This window comes from Rhinopithecus bieti, unplaced genomic scaffold (assembly GCF_001698545.2).
Source record: "Rhinopithecus bieti isolate Rb0 unplaced genomic scaffold, ASM169854v2 scaffold_45389, whole genome shotgun sequence".
Lineage (NCBI taxonomy): Eukaryota > Metazoa > Chordata > Mammalia > Primates > Cercopithecidae > Rhinopithecus > Rhinopithecus bieti.
In genome coordinates this window covers 450620-469522 of record NW_016818806.1, presented here as the reverse complement: position 1 = coordinate 469522, position 18903 = coordinate 450620, and the positions used below count along the sequence as shown (strand labels likewise).

General features: G+C 48.4%; 1 protein-coding gene across 3 annotated transcripts in view; it reads right to left on the bottom strand.

The window, feature by feature from the left end:
* Positions 1-18683, bottom strand: part of LOC108518849 (integrator complex subunit 3) — a 28534-nt gene extending 9851 nt beyond the window's left edge. The window contains exons 1-15 of one of the 3 annotated variants that reach the window (XM_017857532.1): positions 17732-18683; positions 15240-15384; positions 14168-14297; positions 11820-11917; positions 7866-8057; positions 6045-6132; positions 5271-5350; positions 4747-4838; positions 3993-4099; positions 2817-2936; positions 2304-2433; positions 1782-1836; positions 1447-1550; positions 919-963; positions 591-710 (exon numbers count right to left, since the gene is read on the bottom strand). In XM_017857532.1, the coding sequence (XP_017713021.1) occupies positions 591-710; positions 919-963; positions 1447-1550; positions 1782-1836; positions 2304-2433; positions 2817-2936; positions 3993-4099; positions 4747-4838; positions 5271-5350; positions 6045-6132; positions 7866-8057; positions 11820-11917; positions 14168-14297; positions 15240-15350 (1472 nt within the window). In that variant the 5' untranslated portion in view covers positions 15351-15384; positions 17732-18683. Of the gene's footprint in view, positions 1-590; positions 711-918; positions 964-1446; positions 1551-1781; positions 1837-2303; positions 2434-2816; positions 2937-3992; positions 4100-4746; positions 4839-5270; positions 5351-6044; positions 6133-7865; positions 8058-11819; positions 11918-14167; positions 14298-15239; positions 15385-17731 lie in introns of those variants that run through there. The other 2 variants (XM_017857534.1, XM_017857533.1) reach the window with 2 other exon arrangements.
* Positions 18684-18903: the final 220 nt, after the last annotated feature.

The window sequence follows — 18903 nt, the reverse complement described above, 5'->3', positions numbered from 1 at the left end:
AAAAAAAAAAAAAAAAACAATTAGCCAGGCATGGTAGCGCAAGGCTGTGTAGTCCCAGCTACTAAGGATGCTGAAGTGGGAGGATGGCTTGAGCCCAGGAGTTTGAAGCTGCAGTGAGCTATGATCAGGTGACAGAGTGAGATGCTGTCTCTTAAAAACAAACCAATCCGGCCGGGCGCGGTGGCTCAAGCCTGTAATCCCAGCACTTTGGGAGGCCGAGACGGGCGGATCACGAGGTCAGGAGATCGAGACCATCCTGGCTAACACGGTGAAACCCCGTCTCTACTTAAAATACAAAAAACTAGCCGGGCGAGGTGGCGGGCGCCTGTAGTCCCAGTTACTCGGGAGGCTGAGGCAGGAGAATGGCGTAAACCCGGGAGGTGGAGCTTGCAGTGAGCTGAGATCCGGCCACTGTACTCCAGCCTGGGCGACAGAGCAAGACTCCATCTCAAAAAAAAAAAAAACCAATCCAACCAAACAAACCCACAAGGCCCTGGTGATGACAGTCCAGGGTGGGGGAGCCAGTGGGCGGAAGAGAGGCTCTCCAGGATGTGTCCTGACACCATTTGAAACATGGGGACCATACCCACCTGGCCCTCAGGTAGTAGAGCAGGTGGTAGCCAATCTTGGGCTGCTTCTGATACAGCTCAGAGAGAAGGTCTAGAAGCAGAGAGAAGCTGCTGTTGTCTTCCTGCATCTGACATAGGTTCCTGGAGTAGGGAATGGGAGGAGAGGAACAGAGCTTTACCCAGGGCAGACTCTCCCATGGAGTTTCTCAGATGATATGGGCTGTATGTGCCCACAGCATATGTCCTCCTCCCTGGAAAGGGAGTCCCATTACCCCAGGACAGGAGCACATGTGTGTGCTGTCAGGGAGGACAGAGGGCAGAACAGTATCTCCTATAGTTGCATGCTTACCTAAATATTAGGTACAGAGGCTTTCCTACAGACTCCTCCAGGGACCTACAAGAAAATGGTTATATCTGAGAGTCCATGTGAGGGGGTGAGGTGGGCTATGGGCAGATATGGGGGACCAGCTGGAGGCTAGATGCCAGCCTGCTCCTTCCCTACCCAAAAGGCAAACTTCCTGCTGCTCTGTAGGCTTGGTAACAGAGAAAACAGGTTCCTAACATGGGACCATGTTCTCGCCCTTCAGAGACAGGCTCCAGGCCAGTGTCCAATCACACCTGATTCAGCAGATTAGAGTTACTTGGCCCAGCAGCAAGGGCTAGAAGTATGAGGAGGGGATGTTAGTCTACCTCCCCAGTACACACCGTGTTCAGCAGGTAAACATAAGCCCTTGTTTAAATGAGTTGGTACATGTGAGAATAAAAACACCAAGTGAACAGATTTTTCTCAAGTCTACAGTAAGGGGTCTCTTGGACTCAGGCTGTAAGAGCAGCCTCTGGCTCCTGAGGCTCAGGAGTGAGAGAAGATGAGCCTTACTCCTCAGTAATCTCCTCGGGCAAGACCTCCCCTCGAAAGTGGGCCTTGAAGAGCTCCTGTAGGCAGGAAGCAAGGACAGACAGCTGCTCCGAGTCAAAGTCTTCCTGAGTGATGAGACAAGGGAGAGAGAATCACTACCTATACTCACGCCCCGCTGACCACACTATCCCAGTCTTGGAACTCATCTGCTTCCACCTCCAGGATCAGCAAGCTCCCCTCCCCACTATAAGAGGGACTCATCTAGGGGAGGGAAAAAGTGAGTTGGCTTCCCTGGGAGACGTGTAAGCTAAGCAGGCTAGGCTGCTTCCTCCCTAAGGGGTTGGGTTCCTCCTCACCTCCAGGACCTGGTCCACAATTTCCTGCATGACCTCACACTGGGCCTCCGTATCACTGCAGGACAGAAATGAGAGGAAATCCCAGGGACATAAATGATAGCAGAGGGCAGGACACACACCCAGAACAGTGCACAAGCACACTCACATGCACAGAGACAAAACAAAGGAGCTCTGTGTAAAATCCCAGCTTGGATGGGAAGGCTTTAGGGCAGAATTGGTGCTCTCTGGGCAGAGGCCTAAAGAAAAGGAAAATCCCCACCAACCCTGCTTTGGTTCTCAGAGGCTCTTCTCCCAAGAATCTGCAGAGTGGGAACTCAAGGTGTCAGGGAACGAGGCTGCCCCACTCCCAGCTTGCACTCCCAATGTAAACTGGAGAAGAACTCCCTCATGAAGCTTCAGCTGCCTCTCCACACACTCCTATCATGTTCGCCTCCAACCCCCATCTCCTGCTGTACCCATTAAGCACCAGGTGGAGAGCCTGGGGCTGGACCTCTTGAGGTTGAGAACAGGGTCTGTACCCACCTCCCCTTCTGTAGCTGGAGTACTTTGTCCCTCAGGGACTCATCCAACTGGTCAAGGTAAGGGGTGATATCAACTGGCTCCTCCACAACTGTCTCCTTGATAGGGTGGAAGCGAAACTCTCTCTTCTTTCCTAAAGGGAGTGATTTGGGAAAGAAGTCAGTTTGCCCAGATGCCAGCAACAGAGACAGTCCCTCAACCACTTATCCCCTTCCTCACATGCCCTAAGTGTGCACCTGTTTCCTCAATGCTGTGTGAGTGCCTGAAGCATCTCCCTGAATGTGCACATGTGCTAGCTCTTACAAGCAAACAAGGGCAGGAACCACTTCTTTTTTCCTTCCTGCCTTGAGTGTTAAGTGCAGGGCTCTGCACTCTGGAGTCTCATCCAGACCTCTGTGAACAAAACTTTAACTCACAGGAATAAGGGTGACAGGAAGAGTGCAGAGAGGCTGCTTCTGGGAACTGGTCCTCTCAGGGCTGGCACACCCCTGAACTAGCCCTTGCTGATACCCTCACCTTTGCTGTTGAGATCCTCTTCATCGTCACTGAAGGCTGCCTCTGCATTGTCATAGCAACTCTCATCCTTATCCGACATATGGTTGTCCATCTCCATGGAAACTGGCTCCTCAATTTTGACTTGGGAGTAAAAAAAAGGTAAGGCATATGATGGCCTCCTGGGTCCTCTAACATGCCTTATGCTTCTAGGAAGGGAGAATGGAGGGCAAGTGAGAGAATAAGGTGTTTATGATCTAAATGGAATTCTGACCCTGGAAGGACAAACCTCTTGACAAACCTCTTGTCCTCTTAACCCTCCATGACCTGCAGAGGGATGTTGCCAGGAATAAAAGCAACACAGGACATGACTCCTCTATGCTCAGCTCGTTAGGATTGGTAATTAGAGTAAGACCAGGGACAGTCCCAAGTGCTAGTCTCACTCTTGTCGCCTGGGCTGGAGTGCAGTGGCGCCATCTCGGCTCACTGCAACCTCCGCCTCCCAGGTTCACACAATTCTCATGCCTCAGCCTTCTGAGTAGCTGGGACTACACGTGCCCACCAAATACAAATTTTTTTGTATTTTAGTAGAGATGAAGTTTCATGATGTTGGCTAGGTTGGTCTTGAATTCCTGACCTCAAGTGATCCACCCGCCTTGGCCTCCCAAAGTGCTGGGATTAGAGGCATAAGCCACCATGCTTAGCCTCCAAGTGCTCTTTAATTTAAAACCAAGTTGGAAGATACTACTTGGCTTAGACCCTTATCCCAAAACAAAGTGTGTATGTGTGGTAAGGAGATGGCAGTTGAATTCTGAGCAAGGTTTGAGGCCCAACATGACACACTGTCATCAGAGGCCAGGACCTAGAGCTGGGAAGAGAGAAGAAATGGGCAAGTTAAAGTGAGATAAATATTGTAAATATTACATGAAAGCCTTCTAACTACTAAGCAGGAGTTACTAGGAGAAAAAACAAGAGTTAAGAGAGCAAGAAAGATGAGCACGTCAAATAAGATTAGATGAAGCAAGAGACTCAAGACAGACAACACAAAAACGAATAAAAAAGATAAACTGAAGGAAAAACTGTGATGGACAGTGTCACGGAAGTGGAGAACTGTGAATATTCTGAAAAGGGCTCTGGCCTGAAAGCCTTGTTGTCTTGCCCCTCTTTTGACACAGGTGATGGAATGGGAGGACCTCATACCTTCCACAGGTGGGGAGGGTGAGCTGCAGAACTCAGGAAACTTCTCCCTCAGCATTGCCCGCAGCTCCTTATCCAACTTAGGGTTGTCAAACAGGGGAGCCAGGTGTCTAAATGGGGAACATGATGAAGGTCAGTATCAGAGCTTCTCTTTTTTTTTTTGAGACAAGAGTGTCACTCTTGTCACCTAGGCTGGAGCACAGTGGCACAATCTCAGCTCACTGCAACCTCCACCTCCCGGGTTCAAGCAATTCTTGTGCCTCAGCCTCCCAAGTAGCTGGGATTACAGGTGTGCGCCATCACACCTGGCTAATTTTTGTATTTTTAGTAGACACGGGGTTTCACCATGTTGGCCAGGTAGGTCTCAAATTCCTAACCTCAGGTGATCTGCCCGCCTTGGCCTCCCAAACTACTGGGATTACAGGCGTGAGTCACTGTGTCCGGCCAGAGCTTCTCATTTCTAACTCAACATGGAGCTGAGATAGGTCTAAGCCCAATCATTATAACTGGACCATACTCAGATCCCTGAAGGGGGTCAACAGGGAAGATGAAGGCATTTGAAGACCTTTGTAATACGATGGCAGTAGAGAAATTCCTCTAAGAGCCAGGAAGACATATGCCCAGCAGTCTGAGGTAGAGCCAATACTTTTTACACCTGTCAGAGAAAAGGGCCAGCAGTGCTATGGCAACATTTGGATATGCCTGGACCTAATGAAAAAATGGGAAAACAACCTCCTTCCCCCACCAAATTCCTTACGCCAAGACTCGTTTCTCCACAATGTGGTTGAGAGAGGAAAAGACACCCTGCCGCACGTGGCCTTCCAATGGTGGATAGAAGTTGGGAATGATCTGAAAGGGAAGAAGGAGGGGAAAAATGAGCACAGGACTCCATCCAGAGTTCTGCTGAATTAGATCTGAAAAGTTGCTTTGGTTTTGATCAGGAGACACTGGGGAGTATGGCTGCAGAGAGAAGTGGACTTCCTGACCATTCCAGGCCACTCAATGAGAAATTCTTACAGGACCTGGCTGCTCCCCAAGGAAACCAGATTCTATCTTAAATCACCATCCCTGTGATTGAGCAACCCCACAGAAAATGGAAGATGCAACTGCAGACAGTGGAATATGGAAGGGAAGCATTTATTAACTTGGGAGATAGGACCTATGACCACTTCTGCTCTCAGTCAAGGCATACTGAGAAGACCCATGCACTGGGAGATCAGGGGAGATACACTTAATTCTGCTCATCCAGGCATGGGGAGAAAAGAGAGCTCTAACACTTACGCGGCACATGAAGTCCAGGAGTGTGGCAGTGATGGCTGGGTGGGGCTTCATGGAGTGGTGCATAACCAGGATGGCTGGTTCTGGAGGATGTGAAATTAAAGAGCCCCTCACATCAGTCAGTCTCTTTTTTTCTTTCTTTATTTTATTTTATTTTATTTTTTGAGACAGAGTCTTGCTCTGTCACCCAGGCTGGAGTGCAGTGGTACAATCTCGGCTCACTGAAGCCTCCGCCTCCCAGGTTCAAGCGAATCTCGTGCCTCAACCTCCCCAGCAGCTGGAATTACAGGTGTGCGCCACCACGCCAGGCTAAAGTCAGCCTGTTTCTGTCTCCATAAAATGGCATGTCAATATACATGAATGGGTCTGGGAAGTGCTATGTCTATTCCCCCCATTCCCACTGAGCAGATCCAAGAGCTGACAGCCCCTGAAACAGCTTCTAGTCCTCATTTCTCTTCTTGTTCCCAGCATTCAGCTTGGAGAAGGGAAGTAATAGGAGAGAAAAAGCAGGACATGGTACAGCCTTTTCCTTTGCCCAGGCCCTCCCCTCCTGAAGACCATGCATCAGGCTGCGGGGAGGAGGTATGGTGATGGCTTAGCCTTATCAAAGCAATTCTCTTTCTAGGTCAAGGGAAAACTGATGAGGAACAACAGAGCTGCTCCCAGATAGCTGCCTCCACTCCATGGTGCCCTGAGATTTATGACTGCTATCACTAAGACAAGCCAGTGGGGCTTAGGGTGGTGGGGAAGTGGAGCCGCCTGGTCTTGGTCACATACCTATGTTCATAATGCTATCCTTGTCTGGACTAAAGAACAGCCAGTCGTAAAACAAAGCCAGTTTGGCATTGGAGGCAGCGACATTTGACTGGAAAAGAGAGGAGAGAGACAGAGGGCTAGTTTCATCAATCACCTCCCTCCATTTCAGAGTCCCAAAACAGATTCCAAGGCCCACTTGGCTGTTCCATCTATGAAATTCAGTTCCCAGTGAAACAGGTGGAATGCTCACCCCCCTTGTGTTGTGTATGGGTGAATACTCTGTGGTCTTAACCAAGAGGGCAGGGATTGGGCCAGGTACCCCCCAACCTTTTTTTTCCCAGACAGGGTCTCGCTCTGTTGCCCAGGCTGTAGTGCAGTGGCACAATCTCAGCTCACTGCAACCTCCACTGCCCAGGCTCAAGAGATCCTCACCTCAGCCTGGGACTACAGGCACGCACCACCTCACCTGGCTCATTTTTGTATTTTTTTGTAGAGATGAGGGTCCTGCCATGTCACCCAGGCTGGAGCGCAGTGGCATGATCACGGCTCACTGCAGCCTTGACCTGTTAGGCTCAGGTGATCCTCCCAACCTCAGCCTCCCGGGTATCTGGAACTACAGGAGCACACCACCATGCCTGGCTTTTTGTTTTGTTTTGGTGGAGATGGGTTTTGCCATGTTGCCCAGGCTGGTCTTGAACTCCTATGCTCAAGTGATCCTCCCGCCTCAGCCTCCCAAAGTGTTGGGATTACAGGCATGAGTCACCATGCCTGGCCAGGCCTGGGTTCTTTTCTTTTTGTTGTTGAGACAGGGTCTGACTCTGTCACCCAGGCTGGAGTGCAGTGGCAGGATCTCAGCTCACTGCAACTTCCACCTCCCAGGTTCAAGCAGTCCTTTCACCCCAGCCTGGGACTACAGGCGCACACCACCACACCTGGCTAATTTTTGTATTTTTTTGTAGAGACGGGGGTCTTGCCATGTTGCCCAGGCTGGTCTCAAACTTCTGAGCTCAACAATCTGCCCGCCTCAACCTCCCAAAGTGCTGGGATTACAGGCGTGAGCCACCATGCTCAGCAGGCCTGGGTTCTTAATAAAGCCAGCAGTTCATATCTCTGATTTCTGTAAGGGAGAATGCTTGGACTCAGAAGTCCACTCATCACCCCTGAGCTGAGGCAACAGTCAGACTAGCAACCCCTTGGCTGCCCTTGCTGGGCTCTCCAGGCACATTCCTGAAGAAGAGACCCCCACCTCTCCAGAAAGAGCCTGTTGTCATATCTGAATCAGCACATTCCAAGGACCCAGTCAAACGGGGGAGGAGGAGCCCTGTTGGAAGAGGTCAGGGAGCAGCCAGATGCCAGAGAATGGATAGTTTCCCACCATAGGCACAGAGAGGAAAACACTTAGAAGGAAATGCCTCCACTGCAGACTTGCTGCATTACAGAAGGGAAGTAGACAAAGCTGAAGCCAAAAAGGCATGGCGGTGAGGGTCTAAAGAATGCAAGCTCTGAATCTGAGAAAGAAACAGTTAAGAGGAATAGCTGTATATGGTTTCTGGAAGCAAAAATGAAAAAGGCAGGGATGCTCCAGAAACCCAGGCTTTTGGGGTTTGGCAGTAATGGGGGAGATGAACCTGTTCAATTTCAAACCCAGATGGAAAATAATGAGTGTAAGTAAATTTCTAGAGACACAAAGGGAAGTGGGGCAGAAGGCTGAGATACTCTGGAGGACCAGAGTGAAAGAAGGGCCCTTAGGGGTCAAGTGGCCCTAGAGTCAGGAAGCAGAATGGAAATATGGGAAAATCATAGAAGAGGCACCCTTCACCACCCAGTATCTTTTGCCCTCACCGTGCACGTTGTCAGGAGCCAACCAATGATGGCCCACCGGGGCAAGATATCTGAACTCAGTACTTCATTAGAAGGGTGGACTACCCCACAGATGTAGCGAATGAGGTCACAGCGCAGAGACTGACTATCTGGAGTTGACAGGTACTGGCGCTGGAACCAATCTTGGTATCGCTTTTGTTGACCAAATCGCACCTGGGGAAAGCGGAAGCAAGAAAAAGAACTTAGAAGACAGTGTGGGTCCCTGGACAGAGGAAAACGAGCACCACTTAACTCTAGGTTTGCCCTAGACCTCCATTTCTTCCCACAACTTATTCATTAGCTCATATTGTGTCGTAAGTCTCCCCTCTTTTAGGAGAACTTCTTGATTTGGAAAAAAAAGCTATGCCAGGCACGGTGGCTCACGCCTGTAATCCCAACACTTTGGGAGGCCGAGGCGGGTGGATCGCCTGAGGTCAGGAGTTCAAGACCAGCCTGACCAAGATGGAGAAACCCTGTCTCTACTAAAAATACAAAAAAAAACTAGCCAGGCATGGTGGCACATGCCTGTAACCCCAGCTACTCGAGAGGCTGAGGCAGGAGAATCGCTTGAACCCGGGAGGCGGAGGTTGCAGTGAGCTGAGATGGCGCCATTGCACTCCAGCCTGGGCAAAAGAGCAAAACTCCGTCTCAAAAAAAAAAAAAAAAAAAGGGCTGAAAATTTCTAGCTTGCACTGCATGCTAGTGTTACAGTCATTTTTGCCACCTACCTCAGGCTACATCTACCCCCAACTGCAACTTCAGTCCATTTTTTGGCTCTTTACTCCTTGTACTGGTCACTGACTCTCCAGTCAGAAGTATAATCTTGCTGGGCGCAGTGGCTCAAGCCTATAATCCCAGCACTTTAGGAGGCTGAGGTGGGTGGATCATGAGGTCAGGAGATCGAGACCATCCTGGCTAACATGGTGAAACCCCGTCTCTACTAAAAATACAAAAAAAATCAGCCGAGCATGGTGGCAGGTGCCTGTAGTCCCAGCTACTCAGGAGGCTGAGGCAGGAGAATGGTGTGAACCTTGGAGGCGGACCTTGCAGTTAGCCGAGATCACGCCACTGCACTCCAGCATGGGTGACAGAGTGAGACTCCGTTTCAAAAAAAAAACAAACAAACAAAAAAAGAAGTATAATCTTTTCTCATTTTCTTGAGCCACTGGTGAACAGCAAGAAATGTTCTTCAAGAGTAAGAGCTGGGCCTGTTCACCACTCAACATCAACTGAGAATTTCCTGGTGCTGACCTAACAGGACCATTTATCCAAAGCCTAGACTCTCCAAACCTTCTTGTGGAAAGTTTTTCCTCAAACAGACCCTAAGTGATCACAAATAATAACACTAAATAAGGAAAAGGATCTGGTTTCCCTCTTCTTATATTCCCCCATCTGTCAGAAGAAATCAACCAAGATAGAGCAAAAAGGTAAAAAAAGCAAACAAAAAGATACTTCTAGACCAACACCATCCGACGGAACTTTCAGCAATGATGGTTGCTATTGTGCACGTGAAATTCAGCTATTGTAACTGAGATATCGAATTATTATTATTATTAATTTAATTATTTGAGACAGAGTTTCACTCTCGTTGCCGAGGCTGGAGTGCAAAGGAGTGATCTCGGTTCACTATGACCTCCACCTCCCAGGTTCAAGTGATTTTCCTGCCTCAGCCTCCCAAGTAGTTGGGATTACAGGCACACACCACCATGCCCAGCTAATTTTTGTATTTTTAGTAGAGACAGGGTTTCACCATGTTGGTCAGGCTGGTCTCGAACGCCCAACCTCAAGTGATCCACCCACCTTGGCCTCCCAAAGTGCTGAGATAACAGGCGTGAGCCACCACACTTGGCCCGAATTATTATTATTATTATTATTATTTTGAGATGGAGTCTCGCTCTGTTGCCCAGGCTGGAGTGCAGTGGCGTGATCTCGGCTCACTGCAAGCTCTGCCTCCTGGGTTCACACCATTCTCCTGCCTCAGCCTCCCGAGTAGCTGGGACTACAGGTGCCCGCCACCATGCCCAGCTAATTTTTTGTATTTAGTAGAGATGGGGTTTCACCGTGTTAGGCAGGATCCATCACCTGACCTCGTGATACGCCTGCCTTGGTCTCCCAAAGTGCTGGGATTACAGGCGTGATACACCATGCCTAGCCCAAATTATTATTTTTTAAGAGACAGGGTCTCATTGATGGGAGGATTGCTTGAGCCAGGCTGGTCTCTAACTCCGGGGTTCAAGCAATCCTCCCACCTCAGCCTCCTGAGAACCTGGGATTATAGGCACATGCCACTGCACCAGGCTCTGAATTTTTTTGTTGTTGTTTGTTTGAGATGGAATCTCGCTGTTGCCCAGGCTGGAGTGGAGTGGCACGATCTCAGCTCACTGTAACCTCTGCCTCCTGGGTCTGGGTTCAAGTGACTCTCCTACCTCAGCCTCCTGAGTAGCTACCACCACACCCAGCTAATTTTTGTAGAGACAGGGTTTCACCATGTTGCCCAGGCTAGTCTTGAACTCCTGACCTAAACTGTTCCCACCAGCCTCAGCCTCCCAAAGTGCTGGGATTGTAGGCATGAGCCACGGCGCCCAGCTGTGGGTTTTTAATTTTAACTCATTTTTTTTTTTTTTTTTGAGACAGCGTTTCACTCTGTCGCCCAGGCTGAAGTGCAGTGGTGCGATCTTGGCTCACTGCAACCTCTGCCTCCCGGGTTTAAGTGATTCTCCTGCCTCAGCCTCCCGAGTAGCTGGGATTACAGGCGTGTGCCACCACACCCAGTAAAATGTTTGTATTTTTAGTAGAGATGGGGTTTCACCACGTTGGCCAGGCTGGTCCCAAACTCCTGATCTCAAGTGATCTGCCCACCTTGGCCTCCCAAAGTGCTGGGATTACAGGTATGATCCACGGCACCTGGCCAAGAATGTTTATCATACCTAGTCCTGAAGGCTAACTTAAATTTAAATGGCAACACATGGCTGGTGGCTACCACATAGTACAACACAGACCTCGACAATTAGTCTGGGTGACTTGGGAAAGCTGATTAGGAAAGTAGTTCTCGACAGCCAGATTGGCCGCAGAGGAATGGCCTGGGAAGTCTGCTAAAAACACAGACTCTGGCTGGGTGCAGTGGCTCACGCCTGTAATCCCAGCACTTTGGGAGGCTGAGGCAGGTGGATCACCTGAGGTCAGGAGTTCGAGACCAGCCTGACCAACACAGAAAAATCCCTTCTGTACTAAAAATACAAAATTCGCAAAGTGTGGTACATGCTTGTAATCCTAGCTACTCAGGAGATTGAGGCAGAAGAATTGCTTGAACCCAAGAGGCGGAGGCTGCAGTGAGCCGAGATCATGCCATTGCACCCCAGCCTGGGCAACAAGAGCAAAATCCCGTCTCAAAACACAAACACACAAACAAACAAAAACAAAAAAAAAACCCACAGATTTCTCAATCAAATTATCTGGGAGAGTGGGATCCAGGAAGCTGCATCTTTAACATGCTCAAGTAATTCTGCCATTATTCAGTCAAGTTTGGAAAGATACATAGCTCTTCTCCTGAGACCTCATGGTTCTCCTGGAGCAATTGTGGGTTTCTTAATATGAACACTTTCACTCTCCCCTTTATAGAACATTTCACACTTGTAAATGATACTAGTATTTCTACATAATTATTGGTTTAGTGACCACTTTAGATAAACTAAAAGCTTCACAAGAGCTGGACCTGTATCTCTCTTATTCGACAGTGTACCCCCAATCCTTAGCACCATGCTCAATGTGTAGGCATAGAATGAATAAAGGACAAGGAAACCAGTAGCCAGGTAGATCAGGTACGATTATTTAGCTACCACTCTACCGGTTAGTAAACAATGGTAACAGCTCCACAGACCAAAGAAAGAAGCCCAACCAGCGTGTGACCTCTTCTCTTGCTGCAACACCTTAGCTTACCCGGGATGTCATGAAGAGGAGTTTAGTCTCCATGTCTGGGGTTAGACGACATGCTAGGAATTTTCGGGATGTTCTTGACTGAAGAAGCTGTAGGATACCTGAATCAAATGTGGAAGGGAAGAGAAAAGAGGAAGCCTGAAGACCAGAAAGAATGAAAGGCAGGTTGGGGAACCTGGGCCCAGGTACTGATGACCAGTAGTCTTGCTCACGGAGAAATTCCAAGACAAGACCAAGGGAGGTCAAGCACAGGTGGGGATTCCAACCAGCAATTACGTGTTCTGCTCCAACCAACCACTATCCCCAGGACCCAGCTATATTACTTCCTGTCTTCTGCTGGTCTTCCAGAGCCTCCTACCCACATGATTCCCACTGGCAACAGATGGGAAAGTTAAGGGGAAAATATGGGAAACCCCAGCTGCTCTTCCTGCTCCTGATGATCCCATCCTTGGGTCCTGGAATCAATGCTATCTGTGGCATGAGCATGAGCCCTGGAGTCAGAAACATGTGGATCCAGATCCTACTGTAGCTCATAAGCATGATTATTGTTTTTTCACACTCATGCGTGACATGTGCCTCCCTCAAACCTTGTCACCATGTCCTCACATTACCTGCCTGACATGAGAGAACAAAAATAATTTAAAAGGCCAGGCATACCGGTGGTTCACACCTGTAATCTTAGCACCTTGGGAGGCCGAGGCAGGTGGATCCCTTGAGCCTACGAGTTCAAGACCAGCCTTGGCAACATGGTGACACCCCATCTTAAAAAAAAAAAAAGAGGCCGGGTGCGGTGGCTCACGCCTGTAATCCCAGAACTTTGGGAGGCCAAGGCAAGCGGATCGCTTGAGGTCAGGAGTTCAAGACCAGCTTGGCCAACATGGTGAAACTCCATCTCTACAAAAATACAACATTTACCTGGGCATGATGGCAGGTGCCTGTAATCCCAGCTACTTGGGAGGCTGAGGTGGGAGAATCACTTGAACCCAGGAGGCGGAGGTTGCAGTGAGCTGAGATCATGCCATTGCACTCCAGCCTGAGTGACAGAGCGAGACTCCATCTCAAAAAAAAAAAAAAAAAAAAAAAAAAAAAAAAAAGACTTGGATCAAAATCCTGCCTCTGTCACCTAACCTACCCGCTGTATAGCCTTGGGCAAATTACTTAATCTCCTTAAACCTCAGTTTCTTTTCTTTTTTTGGGGGGGGGTGGCGACGGAGTCTCACTCTGTCACCATGCTAGAGTGCAGTGGCACAATCTGCAACCTGCGCCTCCTGGGTTCAAGCGATTCTCTTGCCTCAGTCTCCCAAGTAGCTGGGAATACAGGCGCGTGCCACCATGTCCAGCTAATTTTTGTATTTTTAGTAGAGACAGGGTTTCACCATGTTGCCCAGAATGGTCTTATCTCTTGACCTTGTGATCCGCCCACCTTGGCCTCTGAAGGTGCTGGGATTATAGGCGTGAGCCACCGTGCCTGGCCTCAAACCTCAGTTTATGTATAAATGTAGAAACTAAAATACTTGTAGGGCTGTCCAGAAGATTAAATGAGGTAACACATGTTTGTCTAACACAGAGGAGGTACTTAAAGCAATGAAATAGATGTTCAACATAAGAATACTACAATTTCCAGCACTTTCCTCTCTTTCCTGACTTCCCAGGTCCCGGACAACTGCCTTCCGCGTGTGTGTGTGTGTGTGTGTGTGTGTGTGTGTGTGTGTGTTTAGGAGGGGAGGGGGTGTGTGCATGATCACAAGCACATGTGTGTTGAGGTGAGGTGGGGAGCAAAGCTGTACAGTTGCTGTTCAGACCATAGCAGGACCCTGGGAAAGGGAAAGGGATATAAACAGGACCTTGTCAGGAGGAGGCACACGGAGACTCCCTCCTCCAAAGTGGATTTTGCCCAAGCTGGATCCTTGGAATTCAAGGCAAGACTGTTCCCAGGGAGGGGCCTTCTCTTATAGGATTAATTCCAGGCCTCTACTGACTCAGTCTCACGAGTTGACCTCTGACTCCCCTGCTAGACTCCGTGAAGCTGAACACTGGCCACTGGTTCACCTCCTGAGCCAAGGGGCTGCCAGGAAGAAGGGAGGAGGACTACGGTTCTCTGTCTCTCTTTTTTCTTCGTAGTAATGTGGCAGCTGGAGTCTGCCAAGTAGGGGCTGCCTAGGAACTACATGAATTGTTCTGTACCTCTACCATTCCCAGTTGTACTTTGCAAAGCTTGCCCTGTCCCAAGCTTCCTAAAATCTGATCGCCAAAAACTCTCCTACCCACCAACCTCTACCTTCTTGATTCAAGCAAGATATATACATTGAACTCCCAGCTGTCAAGGACAGGATGCCTAAGACCCTACTTACCTGTGAACTGAGGACTCAAGGCCTGAGGATTATGGATAATATCTTTCCAAAGCAGTTCAAATTCTGGTATCCTAGCAACATTCTGAAGCAGTCTTACGAGATCCCGACCAATCATCAGACATTCCATGAACTTGATAAGGAAGAGGAAGTGGGGGACAGGAAAGAGAATAAAAACATGGATTGTTTACCTGCTGGAGGGAGGACAAAGGAACAACATGTTCTAGGGAGGGAAGGAAAGAGGGTTGAAGAGACTATAGGATTTCTTCTGGAACCAAAGGATTAATCTACCTCCCTCTCCACCCAGAACTGTTTCAATCCAGTTCAAGGACGACTAAAGTTTCAAAAGGATGGGACTGGCAAGTTGAGCCCCAGAAACCCTAACCTCAAACTCATTTTGTCTAACAAAATTCTGCAGTATCTAATTCTGTGGGTCCAATTCTGTGGTAGAAATGTCTATATCTGTGTAGTCTAAATGAAACCCATTAGCAACATGTAGCTAATGCAACTAGAGAAATGAATTTTAACGTTTTATCTAACATTAATTTTAGGCTGGGCACAGTGGCTCACGCCTATAATCCCAACACTTTGGGAGGCTGAGGCGGGAGGATCACTTGAGGCCAGGAGTTCAAGACCAGCCTGGGTAACCAAGCAAGGCCCAGTATCTACAAAAATAAAAAGTAAAAAAAAATTTTAATTGCCACATGGGAGGTCTGATAGAGGACAATTCATAATCCCACTAGACCATGGGAATTACCCAGGAGAGTAGGTGGGGGACCGTGTCATGGTAGGCACACAAGGACAGCTTATCTCTGTGGTGTACAACAGTATCCTTGAAGCTGACCAGGGAAATCCCAAGGATGCCAGCTGAACAGGTAGCATTTCTAGGAATTAGGGCTATTCTACACTAACTCCCGCTCCTTTCTACCCTCATCTGCTGACGAATGATGGAAAACACCAGATCTTGACGCACCTTCGTCTCTAACAAGGTATTTCTGACTTCACTGCATAAACCTCCAGAGGCATCTCAGCCTGAGTCTCACTTCCCCACATTATTTTTGTCCTGTTCCCTCACCCGTTCCCGAAGCAGTGAGATGCAGAAGTCCACTTCCTTCTGTCGCAGGGCCTGGAGCTGGGCAGTCCCATGGTGGTCCACGATGAGGCGGAGGTACGTGTATACAGCCATGGCAATGAGGATGCTGCTCTTCAGGACCCACTCTCTGCAGGGAAGAAACACACTGGCTCCTATGCTCTGTCTAGAACTATTCACCCTCCCAATTCACCCTTCCTGGGCTTGGCTACAGTGCCTCAGAAATAACTGATGATTTGACACTGGGAGTAGATGCTTTGATTTTTTGCTTGCTCACTCAAGCTAGTGTCTATCTTGGACTAACAACTGGCTAAGCTATGGTCAACTTCCTAATTTTCTCTTACAAGTGCCTAAAAGGTAACTGCCAAATGAAAGCAATCTCTTTTACCACCTAACTACTTAGCTTCCAAGAAAATAACTCTCTTTGTTGACTCATTCATTCAAACATTTACTGAGTGCCTATCAGGCGCCAAGCAACATGTGAGGTACTAGGGACAGAATTAAGCCACAGTATCTACCCAGGTCAGACTATGGGGAAAAGCTGGGTAAGTGTCCCTAAGTCAGCGGTTCTTAAGTGTGATGCAAGAACATGTGGGGATTGCCAAGACCCTTTCAGGACCTGGAGTTTTGAGAACATACTGTGCTAGCTCAGTCTGCTTATCATTAGTAGCTCACCATGCCACAAACCTTTCCCTGGCTCTATCTAGTCACCGACACACGAGTCCCCACTCCCACACAATGAGTCACCTGTCCTAAATCACAACCTGAAAAAAAGAACCCGATTTTGGGTGGCAAACTCATCTGCTCATGAGTTTCAGAATATCCCTGAGGAAAAAGGGGGTAATGAAAGGTTTGTTCCCAGTTGCTTTAAAAGGAGTAGAGAGAAAGACAAAGTGGGGATATTCCTAAAACTCTAATCCTGTCTCTAAGTGACAAAATTGAGATGCTGTCTCCTCCCAGCAAACAATTTGTAATGGCTTTGGCACCCCTGCTGGAAGGCAGGGAACTGGAGGAAGATGACATGGCGTTTAATTAGTCCAAGCAGGCCACATCCTGATTCCGGAAAACTACTCAAGCCACCTAATTAAAAGACTCTGTGGCCTTTTCTTTTCACAGAATGGACGCACTAGCCAAGGTTACTGGGGAAGGTTTCCTCCCCTACCTGTTACCTTTTAACTCCACAGCCCTAGAAACATTTCCAAGGGAGTGAGAAGGAGGGTGTAGGAGAGGACACACTTAAATTTCTAGGTATTGACTTTCACCAAAAGATGTTAAGTTTTTTGGAGGGTAGAAAACAGGGCAGTTATCTGGCTGTCATCTGATGCCTGTACAGAAAATTCAGCTTTAAGGTATGGGGACAGGATGTATTTGGCACCAGGAACAAAATAAGAAAAATCACTTTTTAGAAAGATTGCTAACAAAGGTAATGAAATTACCTGAATCCTGGAATGGCATAATAAAGAGAAAGAAAGAGTTGAAAGGCCCTCTGACCCAGGACAGTAAAAAGAAACAAAGACCTAGGAAAAGCAGAGATCTGGTAAGAAGAGACTGTTAGGATCTAACGTGCTACGGCAATGGCACCAATAACAGAAGTGGCTCCAGGCCCAGATGTGGCCGCACACCCGTGCCCAGAGCACTAGGTGGCACTGCACAGCAGACAGGGCAGGGCTCTCAGACCTGAGCAAAGCACAGCACACAGCCATCTCTTTCACAAGTGTGAATGTTGGGAGGAGGTCCATTCTTCTGAACTACAGATAGTATGGACACTATTAGCCCTCTCAATCATTTGACTGCTATGGTGTCCTCCATCAGAAAAGAGACTCAGAAGTCAAGGCAAGAGAAAGACTGAAACCAAGGGGAAAGCCTCACCTCCAAACAAGTTCAGAGGTGGAATAGCCCTCATAAAATTTCTGGCCTTTTATTTTGATGGATAAGGGAAAGAATCAGCCAGGAAGTCTAATATGTACCCCCTGATGCACTCTCTACCACTGGAGCCTCCAAACCCCATATGCAAACTCCAGCAGGATTCACTAATCTCTATTACCTGCTCACCCCAATTGCCCCCTGTGCCACTTCAAAAAGAGCATGGGTTCGATGGAGAAGCTTGCAGGGGAGAAAATGATACCTGCCAGGCGTGGGTGTTTGCCTGGCCCAACTCTGCTGAGCTCATTCCTCCCCAGCTTTCCCCTAAGATAAACATTCCAAGGAGGTCTGGACCAAAAATAAACCCTTATCAGATGAAGCCAGTTTTTCTGGGCTATGCGATATTTTGGCAAAGACCTCTTTCCCATTCCTTCATTCCTTGGGCATTAATTTCTTCACCTGCCAACAATACACTTGTCTCTCCCTCTCCTTGCCTCCCCCTCTCTGACTTAAGGTGTTCTTGGGCCACACAATCCTTTCATCCCCATTTCCCACACTCACACTCCTAATGGCCATTATCTGGCCTGTACCCCACCCTTCATGGTGGACTCTACCTTTGCTCTGTCAGGATATCCAGAACACTTTCTGCCAACCAGATATTTTTGGCTGTAACATCTCCACCTGATTTCAAAAGGAGAAAAAAAGAATAGCTCTGATTAGTAACTCAGCCAATCCAATACATCTCTTCACCCATTCTGCTGGTTCACCCTGACTGCCATCCCATCACTGCTGTTCTTAGTGCTGAGATAAACTGCCTTCTGTTCTGTCAGGCTTTAAAGTTTTACCCTTTGCCTCCGGAAAGAAGGAAAGGGAAGGTTCTGAATTTTTCTAGAAACCAGAGCTGCTCCTTTTCCACAGATTGTGAGCTGGAGTGGGAACATTTTGCCCCTTGAAAATGAATGTCTGAGAAGCAGATATAAGAAGCCCCCAGTTGGAAAGAAAGGATGATATCTCAGATAGGGCCTGAGAGGTACAGGTGGCTGACAACAGCTGCAGTCTAGCAACTGGATGTCCTGAGTCCTGCACTCAGGCCCCCAACAGGCCAAGAGTTTCTTATTTCCAGGTAACAGTCTTTAGTGCTTGCTATGAAACTTCCTGGCGCAGAATTAACATACAGCAATGCCAGACCAGTCTTGGGATAAGAAGTGGGAGCTGGGAGTGCCAAACAGGGAAGAGGCCAGGAAACAGGATAAAAATAGCCACAACTATGCCTTGCCCCAGGTCCCAATTAAAAAATTCAATGTTCACAAAGTCACACATGACATAGATTAAGGTTCATACACATCAAAACAGGAGCATCGGTGTTACATAAAATTTTAAAGAGGAAGCAAGCCCCAATGGGCTAATGGTGAGGTAGTAGCAGGTCACTTTTAAACAAACACATGCAATCTTGGGAGTAGCCATTTGAATATGTGGTGGCTCAGACAGATGTCACCGATGCCAAGATGAGAATAAAACCTAAATGTCGGCCGGGCGCGGTGGCTCAAGCCTGTAATCCCAGCACTTTGGGAGGCCGAGACGGGTGGATCACGAGGTCAGGAGATCGAGACCAACCTAGCTAACACGGTGAAACCCCGTCTCTACTAAAAAAATACAAAAAACTAGCCGGGCGAGTTGGCGGGCGCCTGTAGTCCCAGCTACTTGGGAGACTGAGGCAGGAGAATGGCGTGAATCCGGGAGGCGGAGCTTGCAGTGAGCTGAGATCCGGCCACTGCACTCCAACCTG